Source organism: Chlorocebus sabaeus, chromosome 13 (assembly GCF_047675955.1).
Source record: "Chlorocebus sabaeus isolate Y175 chromosome 13, mChlSab1.0.hap1, whole genome shotgun sequence".
NCBI lineage: Eukaryota > Metazoa > Chordata > Mammalia > Primates > Cercopithecidae > Chlorocebus > Chlorocebus sabaeus.
The window spans coordinates 11,438,803-11,457,209 of NC_132916.1; the positions used below are offsets into that span (position 1 = coordinate 11,438,803).

The following is an 18,407-nucleotide window of genomic DNA, read 5'->3' on the forward strand; positions in this document are numbered from 1 at the left end:
ATGCTGTTTTGGCATTGAAATAAAATTTATATAAATACTATTTTGAAATCTACCCCATACTGTTTCCATTCAAAATTGTTTGCAATAGCATTTTGCTTTAATGTACATTCTTCCTCCTATAAATTTCTCTTCCTTTAAGAAATGATAACATGCATCTTTAGATCACCTATGACTGAAAATGTCATAGTCTTTTAGTACGTTTCCCTAAACCTTATCATTATAAATGGGAAGTCTTGATCGGGAATTACAGTATAAATAATTTTTTTATTCTTAGAAAAAGTACTTTAAATTCCTGAATATTGTAAAGTGTTCTATCTATTACCCTCAACCCACCAAAACCTCCTAAACATTTATCTTAATCCCAAGCAATTAAAGCTGTTTAGACATACATAAAGTACTAATAAATAATTTTAGTCCAACAATTGTTGGAAGATTCAAAAGATGATCTAATAAAAATTTCCAGTATCATTCAGGGTTTTTTGTTTATTCGTTCATTTTTACCCTGTGTCCTTTTAGAAAGGATTTGAGATGACTTACAGAAAATATGTGTAATGTTTAATCAAACAATAAACAAAACCTAAAAATAAATAGAAGCTACCAGGACAGGGAAAATATAAGTTCCTTTGAACGGCCATCCATTGGGTCTATAATTGCTATGGTTGGGCCTTGCATTCATTTGACCTTCCTAACCAGTTGAGGCAAATGAAAAACAAAGGCCCATGCCTTATCTTGGCTATGAGAAAAAACAAGCTAGTTACCAGGAGAACCAAAGATTTTTCCGAGTATTAAAAGAAACTCTATACAAGTACATATGAGTAGTCAAAACTAGAGGAGAAGAACAAACAAAGGCCACTTCATTTATCATTACACAATGTCCACCATTTTTCTCTTCTCAACAGCATGAAAACAACGGGTATGTGTAAAGAAATTTACCCTACCCACTTTGTTCCTTGAGGGCCATTGATAATTCTCTGTCCATTCGGTTTTCCATTACTACCAGGAAGGACTCTCCCTTCTACATTTGGTCTGCCATTATAACCTACACAGTACCAAAAATAAAAACAACAGAGCCTGGTAAATTCAACATGCCCGGGAAGTTGGCTTCATACCAAACCATAAGTAGTAACACATCATTTCAAATAGAAACTCTAAACAGAATTTTAAACCAATAGCTCAAATATATTAGATAATGATAGTCTCAAATTATGACTTCTCCATAACAGATCTGGATGTCAATTAAGAATACAGTAAAGTCACAGCTTTCTGATGATACTGTGAGAATGAGAGTGTGTGGCATAAGTAAGTTTGCCATAGAAAACGTAAGACCTTGGTAGCTGTAGTTTTATTTTAGCCATGTGGAAGCTGGAGGAAGGAAGGGTTGGAAGGACAGAGAAAATTATGTCTAAAATGTGCTAGACGCTGTCCCATTTTTCTAGGCATGTTAAACTAAACACAGCTATGCCCAGCTGACTCAGGTCCCAATCACCAATCACCAAGTATAAATGCACAATGCTGTCTCAAAGCTTGCTGAATGCCGTGGGGCTGCTTGAGAAGTATTTGCTCAGACAGTAAGAAGATGCAGCAGCACCCTTACAGTTGTTTCTGTCTGTCTCTGCCTCACACGGAGATGTTTCTTATCAGCTCCAGTCTGCTCTGGTCCAGCCTTGACTGCTGGGCAAAGGGCTTGGACTTTCTGACCGCTACTTGCAGGGCAGACATTTATTTCTCTCATTCCTTCATTTATTTATTAAATATTTATCGAGTTCCTACTCTGTACAAGGGAACGTAGAGTTTTACATCTATTATCAGGGAGGTGGCTTTGACTAAAACAGCCAATCTTAGTGGAAAACTGAGTTTGATATGGGGCATTGTTCTGTGTTTTCATTGGGCTAAAATAACAATGCATTGTCCAGATCAGCAAAAAAAAAGAAAAAAAAAAATTCATTCAAGAATGTTCTACAAAGCCCCAATTACACACAAGAAGAGTTTAAAGCACCATTTAACTGAATGCAATTTTATGGTAAATAAAAACAAACCTCAGACCCTGTCCTGGACATAAACTCCTGTTCATAGCTGACTTCGTTCAACCCACTGTTACAGAAATACAAAGCACACATCTACCTGTAACTCCTCTTTGTGACAACGATCTTTAACATGCATTTTCTGGAGGTTTTAGACAACATTCACTAATTGCACTGTCTGAGCAATTCATACCCAAGATATTTGAGTTCGTGTCAGGGTTTGTTTGCTTGAGAGTTTTGCATGCAGAAGATGAGAACGAGATAAGAACAAGAACAAGATACACCTACATAGGTAACTAACCAGCTACTATGGATCCCTTAAACACATGAGGGCGCATGAACAACTAAGCAGCAGCTAAGTTGGGCATCAAGGTTGTGACACATTTTCACAGGTTAAGAGTGTATGCCAAGGAATTCAAAGAGGCAATGTAGGACAGTGAAATAACTGTAGAATTAGAGGCAATGTAGGTTAGTAATGGCTGTGAAATTAGGCCATTTGGGATTGGAATGGCAACTTTGAGCTGTCTGCCTTAGGACAAGTCCTTCAGATCCTGAGCCCCAGCTTCCCCATCTGGGAAACAGGAATAACAATGTAAACCCTAGAGACCGTTCAGAGGATGAAATTATGTCACATGTGCAAAGTTCTTAACACGGTGCTTGGACATAGTAGGTGCTAAATAAAATAGAATAAAAACCTCTCAGGCATTGCCATGAACACTACTGAACACCTTAAAGAAAGATCATTCGAAAAAATAAACTACCTTGTCTGTAAGAGGGTCTGGCAGGCTGTCGGGAGAGAGGGTTACGGAATCTGGCATGCATCATCCTCTGGCGCAAGGACAGCATCGGAGTGGTGGAGTGGCCGGGCGGGGCGCGCGTGGTGTACCTGGGCCAGGGGTGGGTGCCCGCGACGGGGCTCGCGGTGGCAGCGCTGCGAGGCGGCGGTAGGGAAGGGAGGTGGGAGGCCCTGGGGGAGTTGCCTGGAGGTTGGGGGAGAGGTCGCTTCGCAGGAGCCAGGCTCCCTCCGCGAGGGGCAAGCGCGATGGCAGTCTCCCTCTCGTCCTTGGCGAGGCTACCGTCGGCGTCTTTGCCGCCCCTGGGAGTGGAGGAAGAGGGCCACTTTGGCACAGAGGAAGACAGAAGGTCTTCCTTCCCGCCTTTAAAAAACCCCGCGTCCTCCTCCTCCTCGTCCTCGGCCGAGACCGACTGCTGGGACTTGGAGGACAGGGGCCTCTTGGAAGGAGGCTCTGACTTCCCGGGTGTGGCCTGGATCGCGCCCTCCTCCTTCTGCCCCGAGTAGGGCGCTGCCCTGCTGGGGACCCGGGCGCGGGACTGAGGGCCACCGGGTCGGCTGGGCCTGGCGAGGGAGCCCGCATGTCCGCGCTGGGACCTGTCATCGCCACCTGCCCCTGCGCCTGTCGGAGACTCCACCTGCTGGCGCTTGGGAAGGGACGCGGCTGCGTCCTTGGCTCGCGCAGCGTGCGCTGGGGCCCGCACATCCTGGGCCTCGACTTCTGCGCTGTCTTCGTCGTAGCTACCCTGGGCAACCTCGTCCTGGTTCTGGAGGGCTGTGGGGAGAATCCCTCGGGAGCTCGCCGTGTAAGCGTCCGAGGAGAAGTGGGAGCGGCCCTGGGACGTGGGGCGGGGCCCCCTGGCCGGGGCCAGTGCGAGCCTGGGCGGGGAAGGTGACCGCCCCGCGTCTCTGCTCTGGGGGCCCGGCTGGTGCTGGGACGTGGAGACGGGAGAAGGTGGTTGCTGTTCTGGAGCCCGGCCAGGTGTCATCCTTCTGGGAACACTGGGCCCGGGATGGTGCTGTGACCGTGCTGCGGGAGGACGAGGAGGGAACGCGTGGCGGTCCGTGGACCCCGGCTGCGCTTTGGGAGAATGACCCTCCGTGTCCGCGTCTGTGCTTTGTTGAACGTCCTGAGCCTTGGAGGACAGGGAGGAGTATTTGCCCTGAGGATGTGCATCTGCCCCTGCGGATTTGGGGTTCTCTGGGATGGGTTCCTTCCGATGCAGGCTGGCCCCTCTCTGGGGGCTTCTCCTTAGGGCTTCCCAGCCCCGGGAGACAGGCTGCCTGGAGGAGGAAGGCACGTGGTCGTTGACAACGGTGGCAGGAAGCGGCTTCTCATCCTCCTCGTCTCCATGGATACCTGAGCTAAGCCTAGGGTGGGAATCCGGGTGAGAGTGAACCCTGGGGTGGGCTCGGGAGGGCACAGTGGACTGTGGTGAACTGGAGGGCTGCAGCCGAGGTCCCCGCCCAATGCCGAACCTGCTTGGAGACCTCCCGTTGGCAGCAAAGGGCTTGTGTCTGAGCAAATGGAAGTGTCCAGAGGCAGGCCGGGCCCGCAGCGTCGGGGCCGTGGCCTCCGCCTGCCTCCTGCCGTCTTCCCTATCGCCGTTACCGTCGCCTTCGCCATCAGAAGCCTCCGCTCCCGCAGAGACCTGCGTCCTGGACGAGAGACGAGAAGAGACGGAGGAGGATATGGTGGACCGCGATGGAGCGTTGGAGTTGGTGGCTGGGGCGTCCTCACCATCATTTCCGCCCCTGGAGAGCGGAGGACCCCGGTGTGGCTGGGTGGGCAGCAGCCGAGATGATCCCCCATGGGATGGAGAAAGTCTTGACGGTGGGACTGAGGCACTGGAATCTTCCTCTGCAGCCCCTGAATGGGGGGTCCTCCGCGCGGGCGAGGCTGGCTTTGCACCGGGGTGCACGGAGCTTCTGTCGCGCAGAACGCTGGAGGGGGACTGGCGGCTGGGGGACAGGGCTGGCCGGGGCTGGGCGAAGGCGATCTTGGGGTGGGGGGAGCCCACAGCGCGCTCGTCTTCGTCTGAGTCCACCAAGTCGTTGTCATGAAAGCTGGCAGGCAGGGAAGGCCGGTGAGAGGTGCCCTGGGTGGCCGCGTGGTGAGCAGGAGAGGCCGAAGCCGAGGGGGACGCCCCCGGGCGGGGGTGGGAGGCCGGAGAAAAGCCAGGCTTATCTACACCTTCCCTTCGGGGCAGCGCTGGCATCCGGACCCTCACTGCAGTCCTGCCGGGAGCCACGACCGCGTGGCCGTGTCTACTTGGTGGCCTCAGGGTCCGTTTCTGGTCTTGGGTGTCCGAGGGAGACCTGGGTGAGTCCTCCCGGGAACCCAACTCCTCCTTCCCGGTGACTTCCGTCGACTGAAGATCCAGCTCCTCTGCCTTCTTAGCACGAAGCTGGGGTTTTCGGGGCACCCCACCATTCGCCAATATTTTGTTCTTCAAGTCAAGAAGAAGGTCCTTGGCATTTCTCCCTTCGGGAGAAGCAGGCACAGAGGGGTGCTGGGAGGAAGCTGGAGCGGGTGAGGAACGCTCAGGTTTTTCGGGTTTCTCATTGTCCTCCGTCTTCTGCTGAACCTCCGCCTTACTGGCTGCAACAGATTTTAAAGAATTGCCTGTCAAAGAAGAAACTCAAAAGCGAAAGCGGAGGTGAGACAAAGTATGAAAAACAGCATATGGAGGCATTTCCAATCAGTAGTCATAATGGCTAACTTTTAATTCCTTAGAACCCTGGAAATGTGTTTTCTCAATGATAGCATTCTTTTTAAAACTTATATTTTGCTTTAAGTAACAAATATAGTCCTAGAAAATATATGTGAATTAAATCTCTATCTGTTGAACCAGGTTATGTCACATCTTATTATGTGAAGAAATTCTGAAATGAGTACTTTGAAGTAACTCATTTATTTTATAAATGTAAAATCTTATATAGGATTTTCTTAATATAACTAATTGTCAATGTATTACAAATGCATTATAGCCATCCTTAATAGACAAGAAACACAAATACACCTGGTGCAAACTGCTGAACAATCTATACTCAAAGTGATGGGGAATGTGTGACGAGCAACCGATTTGTCATTTTTAAGGCATTACAAAAGTTCCCTCCTCCCATAACATGTCCTTACCTGCTTCCTCCTTCTTGTTTAAAATTCCATTAATAGTGGACACATTTATAATTCTCAAATAAAAACTCCGGGGATAGGCAAACATTATATTAAATGTACTGTAATCACCCTGTCTTCAGAGCAGACTGACTGAGGGAAGAGATTCTATAGGGGAGAGGAACCTATATTGCAGTGAGAGTGCCAGAGGGGCAAATGTCATCCATTTCACAGATTTTTCCATGACAAACTTGTCTAATATTGCAGTCTACCATGGGTCTTCATAGCACACAGTGAAGGAAAAGCTGCCAATATCCAGCATAAATGTGAGGAAGTAGAAAAGAAAACATGGTCCAAAAACACTCCCCTCCGGTTGTGGATCTTTATTAATGTGTTTGGTTTGGATATGGATCAGGTGAGCTAGACAACTGAAATCCTTCTGGGTACAGTTGCACTCCCAAATGATGGAATACAAACCACAAATTTTACTTTAATCTTATTTTTAAATTTTACCTTTTTTAAATTTTAGATTCAGGGGTTGCACGTGCACGTTTGTTACGTGAATATATTGCATCATGGTGAAGCCTGGGCTTCTAGTGAACCCATCTCCCAGCCAGTGAATACTGTACCCAGTGGGTAATTTTTTTTAACCCCCACCCATCTCCTGTCCTTTCTGCTTTTGCAAACTAAACATTTTTAAAGCTACATAGAAATTGAAGAGAGCTAACAATGAAAAATGTCACATTACCATTTCTTTTTTTTTTTTTTTTTTTTTTTTCCTCGCTCTGTCGCCCAGGCTGGAGTGCAGTGGCCAGATCTCAGCTCACTGCAAGCTCTGCCTCTCAGGTTCACGCCATTCTCCTGCCTCAGCCTCCCGAGTAGCTGGGACTACAGGTGCCCGCCACCTCGCCCAGCTAGTTTTTTGTATTTTTTAGTAGAGACGGGGTTTCACCGTGTTAGCCAGGATGGTCTCGATCTCCCGACCTCGTGATCTGCCCATCTCAGTCTCCACATTACCATTTCTAAAAATGTTCTTTCCCTGTCACCACATGCCTAAAATTAATAGTGATGTCAGATTAATCATATAATTAATACATTAATCATACTGCAATAATAATTAATGTTATCAATAATCAACAACATTTTAATCTTTGAGAAGACTAATTTCTAAAGGGAACACAAAAATATTTTAAAAATCAATAGGCAACTGAGCCCGGAAAAATTATCGCTAAGAAGTTCCAAACCCAAGAGCATGACTCAAAGTAACACAAAACAAACAGCAGGAATGGAGAGAGAGAAGACAGCCATAGACACACAATGCTTACTTGTTGGCACAGCGACAACGAAGGCTTTGGAGTGAGGTCCCAGGCCTCTCCTGTTTGCAGCCCGGATCTTGAAAAGATAGCGTTCCCCAGGCTGCAGACCATCCACCAGGGCAGAAGTAGTGTCTCCACGATAGGTGAGGGACTTTGCTCCAAATGGTTTGAGAGCCGGGGCGTATGAAAGAATGTATTCTGAAATGATTTGGCAGATGGTTGGAAGGACGAAACTGAAAACAGTCCTGTGTGCAGCAGGCAGACTATATGGGCAGGACAAATTAGCACGTGCATTACTAAAATTAATACACTAGCAATGCACGCCAAGTCACCAGCTGGAGCCTGAAGACACAGCAGAAGGTGAACTCACATTCATTTGGGCAACCAGACAGGGCTGTGTATTTAATTAGCTGGCACTTCACTATTTTAAGCAAATTAAACATATGAAAGCCAGGAGGCCAGTCTTCATACAATTCCCCCCAAATTTACACACCGTTGAGTTTCTAAAATTGTATTTATTTACTAATTTGCTATGATCGATATGTCCTGATAGAATAAACTAAGGAAAAAGAAGTGACAACTGCTAGGAATGGATCCTGAATAGCTTCTGACATCTTCAAGAGTTTCACTTTATTAACCTGGGTTATTTTTGTTAGCACATTGAGCCAGAAAAATTCCATATTTGAAATATAATTTCATTTTTGTAGGAATTTAAAAAGTTCTTACTCAGTATATGCTGATAAAGATATTTCACAGCATTTTAGAGCTGTGAAGAAAAGTTGCTAATAGATTTATGCGATATCTAATGTTCCCATCTATAATTGGCTTACTCTGTAGTCATATAATAGCCCTGAATTTGGAAAACCATAGCAAATTCAGTCCAAGGAACTAAAATATGTCTATGCTCACATGGAAATATTATAACATAAGGGAATCCCATTTTAAAAAATAATTTTCACCTTCAACTAAAAACTGTCATGCCTGTTTTCCTCTCAATGAACCCAAGATTTACAAAACATCAAATTAATATGAGTAGGGTCTGCGCATGGTGGCTCACGCCTGTAATCCCAGCGCTTTGGGATGCCAAGGCGGGCAGATAACTTGAGGTCAGAAGTTTGAGACCAGCCTGGCCAGCAGAGTGAAACCCTCATCTCTACTAAAAATACAAAAATTAGCCAGGCGTGCTGGTATGTGCCTGTGGTCCCAGCTACTCGAGAGGCTGAGGCAAGAGAATCATCTGAACCCTGGAGGCAGAGGTTGTAGTGAGCCGAGATTGCACACTGCACTCCAGCCTGGGCGACAGAGTGAGACTATGTCTCAAAAAAAAAAAAAAGAAAAGAAAAGAAAAAAAAAGAAAAAGAAATGAGTAGGAGCAAAGAAAAGTAACTTGAATCACAGAAAAGTCAACAATTATCAGGAGCATGGATGATCTTTTATTTTCCCTTAGCTCCAATCTTTAAAAAGTACATTCATTAAAAAAAAAAAAAAGGTTTCAACCAAAAATGCTTTTGCAGCATTTATCTGGAAAAAACACAGCATTCATTTCTCATTGAAAATCAACAAACTTGTCATTTGTGGTGGTCAAAAGTAAGAATTAAGAGAACCCATTGTCTATAAAATTTTGTGATTCAAATTTTAAAATAAATTAAATCCATCTGGAAAATAAGTTTAGCCATGTCAAAGTATATTCTTCTATTATGTTTTATATTTCTTGTACATAGAAAATGCCCCAATGTAATTATTAATTTTAATCTCACCACTACATCCTTATGAAAACTACCTAAGCAGGGTTAAGATACGTGAGCTCTTTTGGACATAAAAACTTAGTTGCGGTTATTATTTCTGGCAATATTTAATTGACTACCATGGAACTTCTTTCGCCAAGAAACTGTAAATATCAACTAAGATGACAGAGAGAGGAAGAGTACACAAGTTGCATGGTAATAAAGTCACTAGGGGTGCAATAATTACCTTTTCATTTTTTAGCTAACAAAAAATAGTTAGCAAAAAAAATCTTTATTCAATTTTCAGAGGTCTTCTCAGCAGCACAACAATACTTAATACAGAGGAAGTTAAAGTTCAAATTGTAGTAAAAAGAATGATTTAAAGCAAGCTTATTCAACCCGTGGCCCACAGGCTGCACGCAACCCAGGACAGCTTTGAATGTGGCCCAACACAGATTCATAAACTTTCTTAAAATATTATGAGATTTATGCATGGCCCTTTTTTTTAAAAGCTCATCAGCTATCACTAGTGTATTTTATGCGTGGCCCAAGACAATTCTTCCAGTGTGGCCCAGGGAAGCCAAAGGATTGGACATCCCTGATTTAAAGGGACCAAATTAATATTTTTCTCTTGTTGTGGATCTATTCCAATGGCAAAAAAAAAAAGAGAGAGAGAGAGAGAGAGAAGAATAGTACAATCTATTATTGAAAAAAAACAAAAAGTGAAAAAGCATTAAGTATAGAAAATACAGTTCCACATTGACCTTCCTTAACTTCTATTATTCCATGAAAAGATATCCTACGTGTCAGCAAACATAGTTTTGGACGAATATAAAAGAGAACCATTCAGTTTTTTCAATTAAGAAAATCTCAAAGGAGATTAGTAGTAATTTTCTGGATTTCTTTAAGCTTACACAAACATTTTATAGTTTCTGGATATATTAGACTTAAAGTTGCCCCTCAAATCTAATAACAATAAAAATTATTTATTTCTTGAATAAAACCTCCATTCCTTTCTATTCTTAGAGTATATTTGCATAGGCAGCGCCAGGAAAAACTTCAGCCTGGCTCTTTAAAATGTCTCCAAACAGATTCTGAAAGGTTCTTAAATGCTTTTACATTAAAAATAAAAGATTTTTTGTGTGTATTTAGTATTCTCAACAGACTATTTTAAAATTTAACTAGTTGTGAATGTTTTACTCTATTTTTGTTCTTTAAAATATCTAGCTTTTTGCTATTTTGGTGTTATGTTTTCCTTGTCATCAATAAATACATAAACAAACAAATGGTGACAAATAGGGAATAAATCCATTTTCCAGCAATTATTACTTGAGCTTTTCAAACCCATTAAATGGATTTATGGTCCCACGAAAGATATTGACGGCTCTGCAGGATTCCTGCTGACCTCTGCTTTTGTGATCTTCCTAGCACAAGGAAAAGACCCATAGCATGAAAGCCAGGGTGTTTTCCAGATGGGAAAAGGTTACGCTGTCACACCCATGCAATGAAAAATGTCCTTCCCAACAGCAACAGCAAAAAGCCCTCAACGGATGAAAAGAATAGTCACTTTCGTGACTGCTTGAATCTTGGGCAATGAAAACCTTGCATGAAATATCCTTGTCCCTTGGTGAGCACCTCTTAGACGTATGTTGCTTCCCTATTTCTTTTTCAGTCGACAAAGCTATAAGCAGATGCCATGTTCATCAGAATCAATGCATCTTACAGTTTAGGGAGTAAGATTCCTACCTTTCACTTTCCCCTCAGTCTCTGGTAGCGCATCCCAAGATACAGCGACAACCGTAGGTTTGCCATTGACAGGCCAGACGTTCAAGTTTTCAGGAGCTGTGGTAGGAGCTACAAAATGATAAGGAATGAAACATTTTTAAATGCCTTAGTGGACATTCTAGATGTAAATAGCACATGGTCTCTAGGTACACATTTTTTTTTATTGAAGAGCTACTGTGTTAATTTTTATTATACCTGAGAGAAAATTCCACACTGGTTCTTTGTGTCATATAGTGATTTATGTCAATACAACCAATTTATTTAGTGAGTTTAGACATATCTAGGGAAACTGTCTTAGTAATTCAGAATTTCTTTCATTGACAAATAAGAAGATTAAGCTCCAGTTCCAACTTCATCTTAATACAACTTTGAAAGACATAGTTTAAGAGAAAAGAATGGTAGCCTTGGATACAGACCAAAATTTTTCCCAGAATCAAATGCAGCCTCAGCCTCAGGAAAGCAGAGGCTCTCCTACATGCAAGAGCATCCATTACCCAGCATACAATGGTGACTGATACATGCTACACACTGGGATTTAATGTGCTCCACATGTTGGAACAACAGAACAACATGCTAGTGGAAAAGGCCAACAAATGGTAAAACATGGACCCAAAGAACAGTTCCTTAACTTCTTTGCACGTATGCATAGAAACTCTACCAAAATGTAGGGTTAATGTGACTTTCAAAAATGCCCATGCTGGCCTTTGTCACTGTTGGCATCTTACATTGTCATTAAATCTTATTTTGGGTGTAATTCCCAGATTGAAAATACAAAGGCCATTTCAAATACAGACCAGATTCTGGTGTTCTTTGGAAGACTGACGTACTCCATTTGCCATCTCTTTCACCCTGTGAAATACGGACTGCAAATTCATACACGGTGTCTGGAATCAGGTTCTCAATCAGCACACGCCTGTTAGCGATCTGCTTATAATCCCACCTGGCCAACTCCCCCTTCTCTCGATAGCGCACGGTGTACTGTCTATAAGAAAACACACCACAATGATCTATCAAATTCTCGGCAGCTCAACACTAGATACCTTGTTTTTCCTTCCTCATAAGTGATGACTTTGGGAGGTAAGTAAGAAAATCAAAGAGGAGAAAAATCTAAACTTTTGACTATGTGACTGGCTCAAAGAATCTGCTTAAGTTCCAAGCAAAGTTGTCTAAAGTAGGAGGAAAAAACAGAGCTTAGTGTCTTTTCAAGACCAAAAAATCTTATACTGCTCAAAAGAGCAAGCAGAGATTATAAAGAGAAGGGAGAGAAAGGAGACAGCTTTTATGAGGCAACTACATTATCAGGGATGTGTGTTAGTGAGTGTGAGTGTGTGTGTGTGCATCTGTATTTGTGTCTACTCAAGGCATCAGTAGAGACCTGGCCCACGGTTATCTCAGCTCTCCAGAAAAGAAAGACAAAAAGACTCATTTCATCCCAAATCAGGCATGTTTTCCATAGGTTCAGGAGGAATGGGAACATGTGGTTTTGAGTAGACTTACTACCATGAAAAGGAGCGAAAATGTGAAACAAACAGAGCAGGACAGAGGCACCTACAAAAGGAACTGTGGTGCATGGTTATCGGGGGAGAAATACGCTATGACCAAATATGGACAGTTCAGCAACCCCTGACAGCAGGCACCCTCGACAGTCTAAGAGCCACAAACACCATTTATTTGATTCCCTTTCAAAGAAATTGTCTTTGTGGCCTCCTTGCAGTAGAAAGCATTTGATATATTTAAAATGTGCTATTTGTTATACTGAATATGCCAGGAGAAGATTTCAGTTGAAGACACAGCACACCAATTAACACAACAGTTCTGCTAAGAAAACTCAAGTCTTCTCTGGTTTCAGCAAGATGTTGGAAATCAAAGTCCAGTGGTAAAAGGAACACTTCGTGTTGATGAAGACCACATGGCTAGGGAGAGAATCGCTACGAATCTTCTGAGGTCTTTCAAAAAAAAAAGCAGATATCTTTTTTACTAGCAGACAGTGGAGGAAACTATATATCTAATATGAGTAATCATTTATATATATGTATATATATAATGCCATCATCATATCCCATTTGTTTTAAACTATATTCCCCTTTCCTGGTTGCAGAGAGGTTGAAAAATTAATGTATAATAACCAGGCCGCCACATCTGTGGCTTTGTCTTGGTTACTTAATGTATTCAGTCATAGAACTAAAATTTTGATGGCTATACTAATCTACCACTAACTAGAAATGATGTTCACTAGTAGCCTTTTAACATAAGAATATTTTAACCTTATGATTGGTTTGCCTTTTATTGCTGTCGCAAATGAATATAAAAGCCAGAATAGCATCACATCATGGTTTAAGAGAAGATAAGTGTTATGTGTAAATGAGCCAGACATGAAGCAAGTCAGTGTTTAGCAAAGTCTAATGAGGAGCTACTAAGTGTGAGGCATTAGACATTGTCCAGCACTCTACATAAAGTCCATCCTACAGTGACTCTTCCTGGATCACAGGAGGAACGGTGAGACTCCTCCCAAAGTGGACCCTGTGCATGAACAGAACATCAATGAGAGAAAGCAAAACACAAATAGAGGCAAAGAAAGAAATGGAATCTAGGAAATTTCCAGACACAAGATAAATCACTGAGCAAGTGAGATGTGAGTTCCTGCTGTGTGTACTACACACGAGGCCCTGGTAACATCTGATTTGTGGGAAAAGTGTGAGCACACTTGGGATTAACTAGGTTGTCATACAATATTTACCATTCAGCTATTCAGCTACAAAAGAGGCCAGCATTCATGTAAGTCAGAAAATAAAATCATTAAATACACGTCTTTTCAGGGCCAGAAAAACCCCATCTCTCATATACAAAGACAAATAAATAAGCAAAAGTACCTTGATGCAACAACTTTCTTCTGTTTTTCCAGAACAGGATCCACCCAGGACACAAGCACAGACTGAGATGACATAACTCGGACGCTTATGTCATCAGGTACATCCAATTCGTCCTCTTCTGAAATGACAATGAGACCCAGAGAAAGGCTTTCTCTCACAACAGGTTCTGCTCTGAGCTCCTCAGTCCTTGACAGGCTATTACTCACCCTGCATACATTTAAGATTGCTTGTGTGTAATGTAAACAAAATGAAATTGATAGAAAGGTAAACAATTATTTGATTAGTCAGTGTAGAAAAACAAAAATCTCCATCTTGCATTTCTTAAACACAGGCTAAGAAATGAGCATTTTGGCAAGGCGTGGTGGCTCACGCCTGTAATCCCAGCACTTGGGGAGGCCAAGGTGGGCGGATCACAAGGTCAGGAGATCGAGATGATCCTGGCTAACATGGTGAAACCCTGTCTCTACTAAAAAATACAAAAAAATTAGCCTGGCGTGGCAGGCGGCTGTAGTCCCAGCTACTAGGGAGGCTGAGGCAGGAGAATGGCATGAACCCGGGAGGTGGAGCTTGCAGTGAACCAAGATGGCGCCACTGCACTCCAGCCTGGGAGACGGAGCAAAAACTCCATCTCAAAAACAAACAAACAAAAACAAAAAAAGAAAAAAGAAAGACATGAGCATTTCACTTTAAAAGCTGCCCAACCCAATCGACATATAAAACAGTACATAGGGGATGCTTTGCCTGGGTGAAAGATGGTCCCAGTAACTCAGTGCTTTCTCAATAAACACTGTTAAGTTTCTGGAAAATAATAACATTTTTATGGAAAGCAAAAGTTTAGGAGAAGGAAAACTCTACTCACATTTCCTTGACGACCATGGCATGAAATGAAAATTCTGGTTCAAACAACTGGAAGATTCACATTGGGTTTGATGCCCTCACATTTTAGAAGGTGTGAGTCCAAGACAGATTAAAACGTGTTCAGATATGAACCAGAAGTCAGTTTGCCAATTTCTTAGAGAGATTTATCTTTGTTATCAATAGAACATATCACAGTCGCAAAGCTTATAGTCTCAGTTCAAAAGACTCACAAGATGTCTTCAATATTACTCTGTAGTCTCTTGGGTTTTTTGTTTGTTTTAGTTTTTTGTTTCATTTTTTTCTTTTCACTTTTCAGGAACCATATTTCAAGAGGATGTGGATTTTACCACCAGCGGGGGAAGGTGAAAATATTTAGCCTTCTAGAAAAGCAATATAGGGACTTATCCTATGGCAGCAAGTCATCAATAGTAAGAGTGAAACATTGTATTTGTGGAACTTCATACAGTGTAAAAAAGTATAACTTTGATTTTATGTTGTGAACTCATGAAAACAATCATATTGCAGATTGCCTCTTTAAATTAAGATATGTGGTCCAGAAAAGGTACCTGTCATTTGTTAATGTATCAGGAATATAGAAAATGTCTCTGAAAGGACGTGGGAAATGTAACCATGTGGACAGTGATCAGGCTCTCAGCAAACCCCTATGATGCTTTTTCTGAGGATTCTCAATGTCATTTTAATGCAGATACAGCTGAAATAATATGTGTGTGCTTATCTTGCATGCACCACCTCCTGCCTGCTCTTCTTTCTCTCTCATGTCGTTCAGTGCATCACCCAAGGCAATTTAGGCTTGAGCCAGACTGCACCTTTACTAGAATGAATGCTTGGCTGCTCCTATCACAGCAAATCTACTGCACAGTGAAGTGGTTCAAAATAAACAGTGAAATGTATTCCGTCACAAAAGCACTCTATCCTTTGCATATAAAAGCAGCACGCTTACACCCAAAATGTGACCACGTTTGCCCTGTTATTTCTTTTAGCCTCAGTAAAATTCATGTAATTCATCATTCAGCCAGCATCATTTGGAAACAACATAGCGTTCATACCAGACTATGGTTTGACCAAATCCATCCTTAGAAACATACCTGAGATCTTTCGCTTTGTTAGGGCAGCCCTGTAGACTGGTTGGCTCCGGCCCTGGGAGTTCATGGACTGCAGGGAGACGACATACACGGACTCTGAGGCTGTGGACCAGGGAGTGAGGGATGAGATTCTGGTTTGGATTTCTCAGAAACACACATCCCCTGGGGGTGGAGGGGGGTTCTGCATTCCTCCTCCCCTTCCCCTTTTTCCATTTTCTCTTTCTGGGGGCATTCCCACTTCTTGAGGACAATGAAGGGCGAGCCCAAGAACTGCAGGAATTAGACTCAAAAAGAACACTATTATATTAGAAAATGGGGAGCTGATTTTTACCAGTAATTCCTGAAAAATAGGTTTCTACCTCATCAGCATCAAAAAGAGATAAACAAAAACAAAACAAAACCATCAGAAAGAGATAAATGCTTTAAAAAAGAAAAGAGTAACACGTTTACCCACATAATTCCCCCAATTTCTTTCTACTTCCAGAATTGGTAAGAGGGGGTTACTGTGTTTTTAACCTGTTACCAGAAAGAAAGAAGAAAAGAATAGCCAATGTGCAACATGAGTAGACCAGGTCTTTCTTTCCCTGTGGAATGCTGTGCCCTTCAAAGCTCAAATCCTCAAAACAGAGTCTCTGAAGATTTACTAACAGCACATGGAAGCCTTTCAATGTACCCCTTATTTCTGGATGGTTCTCTCAGTCAGTTCTTGCCCCCACCCTCTGAGGGATCCCACTAGCATGCAACGAAACCCGAACTTGAAAATTGAACAGTTGGTCCTTGAACAACACAGGTCCGAACTGTGCAGATCCACATTATACATGGATTCTTTTCAACCAGATGCGGATAGGATTGTAGTCCAGAGATGCCAAACTCGAGCATAGCGAGGGCCAGCCTTTGCTGTAGGCGGATTCTGCAGGGTCTTGAGTCTGCACGGATTGGGGTATACTCAGGGAATGCTGGAACCAATCGCCCTGTATACCAGGGGCCATTGTAGTTGGAGAAAAAAAAATGCAGTGATGGAACAAAACTTGTCCTCTCAATTAGTATGGAATCATAAAGTCTGAGACCCAGGCAAAACCTTTTTTATTTTTTATTTGACCTTCTTATCTTATAAATAAGGACATAAAGTTCTAACAATTGAGTGACTTGCCCAGGGTCACATACTTAGTAACTCATAATCTATCCTGAATCCAAAATTGCTAATGCCTCACTCCAGACTCTCTGACCAAGGCTCCTGTTGCAGCTTTAATCATTTCAAGAATAAAAATGTGGCAATCTGGCCTATTTCTAGTACTGATAGTTATAGTATCAGGTAGGACCTAGGTCAGTTAACGGAGGTGACACTAAGATCCTAAGGGGAGCTGAGAGCATGCACTCTCTCCTTCAGGCACTGCACATGTTCAGATGGCAGCAGGAAATCGCTGTCTTGTCTTTACAGGCATGTTGTGCTAAACACAAAAGAAGACTTGTGTTCAAAATTCTCACACAGAGGGACTGTTTATGGAGAGTGAGCTGCTGTAGAAGAATCAGAGGTTTCAAGGGAAGAGGATAATATTTGACAGCCTGCCCTCTACAGAGAGAAAGCGGGTGATACTCTAGCCATAAATGAGTAAATTATTTATACGGAGGCACCCAGCATTCACCTCTTATTCTACCAGAAGATTTTTAAATGTGTGTTTTATAAAAGGGAGGGAATAGTTTGTAACACTTGAATACACAGAACATCAAACTAAGCTTCTATATGGAGAAGTCACTTCAGATCTGTTCGTTACTCAGTGCTATTGACAACGGAATCTCGCCAGAAGTAAACAAACAAACAAAAATAGCCATTCAACCTCACAGTCCAGGGACACATGTAAGTAACTAAACAGGGAAAGCAGTGTCCCATCATTTCTCAAGAACCACCAAGAAAAGAATAACTTCCCACAACTAAAATTTGTATGTGCCTTCAATGTATTTCTTAAAGTTCTGAGATTTTGTTTTTAATGCCCAGATTTCATGATTTGCTGCACTCTTGAAACTAATCTTGGCCCAAGGTTATCATTAAGAGAAAGTTTTACTCTGCAGTAAACACAATGACAGCTCTCCCCTGTGCTAAGCTTCTCACATGCACTTCTTCATTGAGTCTTAACAAAGCCCCGCGCAGAAGCTACTGTTGTCTTCACTTCACAGACAAGGGTAACAGGCCCACCCAGGTCTGCAGGCACCAAAGCCTGACTCTCAATTACTGCAGATGAAGAGGGGCGGGTGCAGAGCTGAACACGCCACGGACACCCAGCAAGCTGTCTCTTCCTCATAGAGATATGATGAACATACAATGGTGTCAAGATGATCTCTTTCTGTGCCCCTGATGACTGAATAAAGAGGGGAAATGGGCCAGATGAGGTGGCTTACATCTGCAATCCCCAGCATTTTGGGAGGTCAAAGTGGGCTGATCATCTGAGGTCAGGAGTTCAAGGCCAACCTGGCCAACATAGTGAAACCCCGCCTCTACTAAAACATACAGAAATTAGCTGGAGATGGTGGCAGGTGCCTGTAGTCCTAACTACTTGGGAGGGTGAGGCAGGAGAATCACTTAAACCTGGGAGGTGGAGGTTGCAGTGAACCGAGATTGCGCCACTGCACTCCAGCCTGGGTGACAAAGTGAAACCCTGTCATGAAAAAAAAGAGAGGAAATGAAATTCCCAAAATGGCCCCAACGTCATCAGCCCAGTGACCCCAGGAACCCCCAGTCAGTGCCACATTTGCCCACTTCCCGACCTCAAGTGTGTGATGGACGTGGCACAAATGCCCACCCCCACTCCCACAGCTCCTTGGTGACT

At 43.0% G+C, this 18,407-nt stretch overlaps 1 protein-coding gene across 3 annotated transcripts in view; it reads right to left on the minus strand.

Moving 5' to 3' along the window:
- Positions 1-18,407, minus strand: part of FNDC1 (fibronectin type III domain containing 1) — a 144,623-nt gene that overhangs the window by 34,048 nt on the left and 92,168 nt on the right. For all 3 annotated transcript variants that reach the window (XM_038001172.2, XM_038001171.2, XM_038001170.2), the window contains 7 exons: positions 15,589-15,687; positions 13,625-13,742; positions 11,549-11,736; positions 10,716-10,823; positions 7,255-7,443; positions 2,783-5,416; positions 939-1,039 (listed from right to left, as the gene is read on the minus strand). In XM_038001172.2, coding sequence (XP_037857100.2) covers positions 939-1,039; positions 2,783-5,416; positions 7,255-7,443; positions 10,716-10,823; positions 11,549-11,736; positions 13,625-13,742; positions 15,589-15,687 — 3,437 coding nt within the window. The remainder of the gene's footprint in view (positions 1-938; positions 1,040-2,782; positions 5,417-7,254; positions 7,444-10,715; positions 10,824-11,548; positions 11,737-13,624; positions 13,743-15,588; positions 15,688-18,407) is intronic.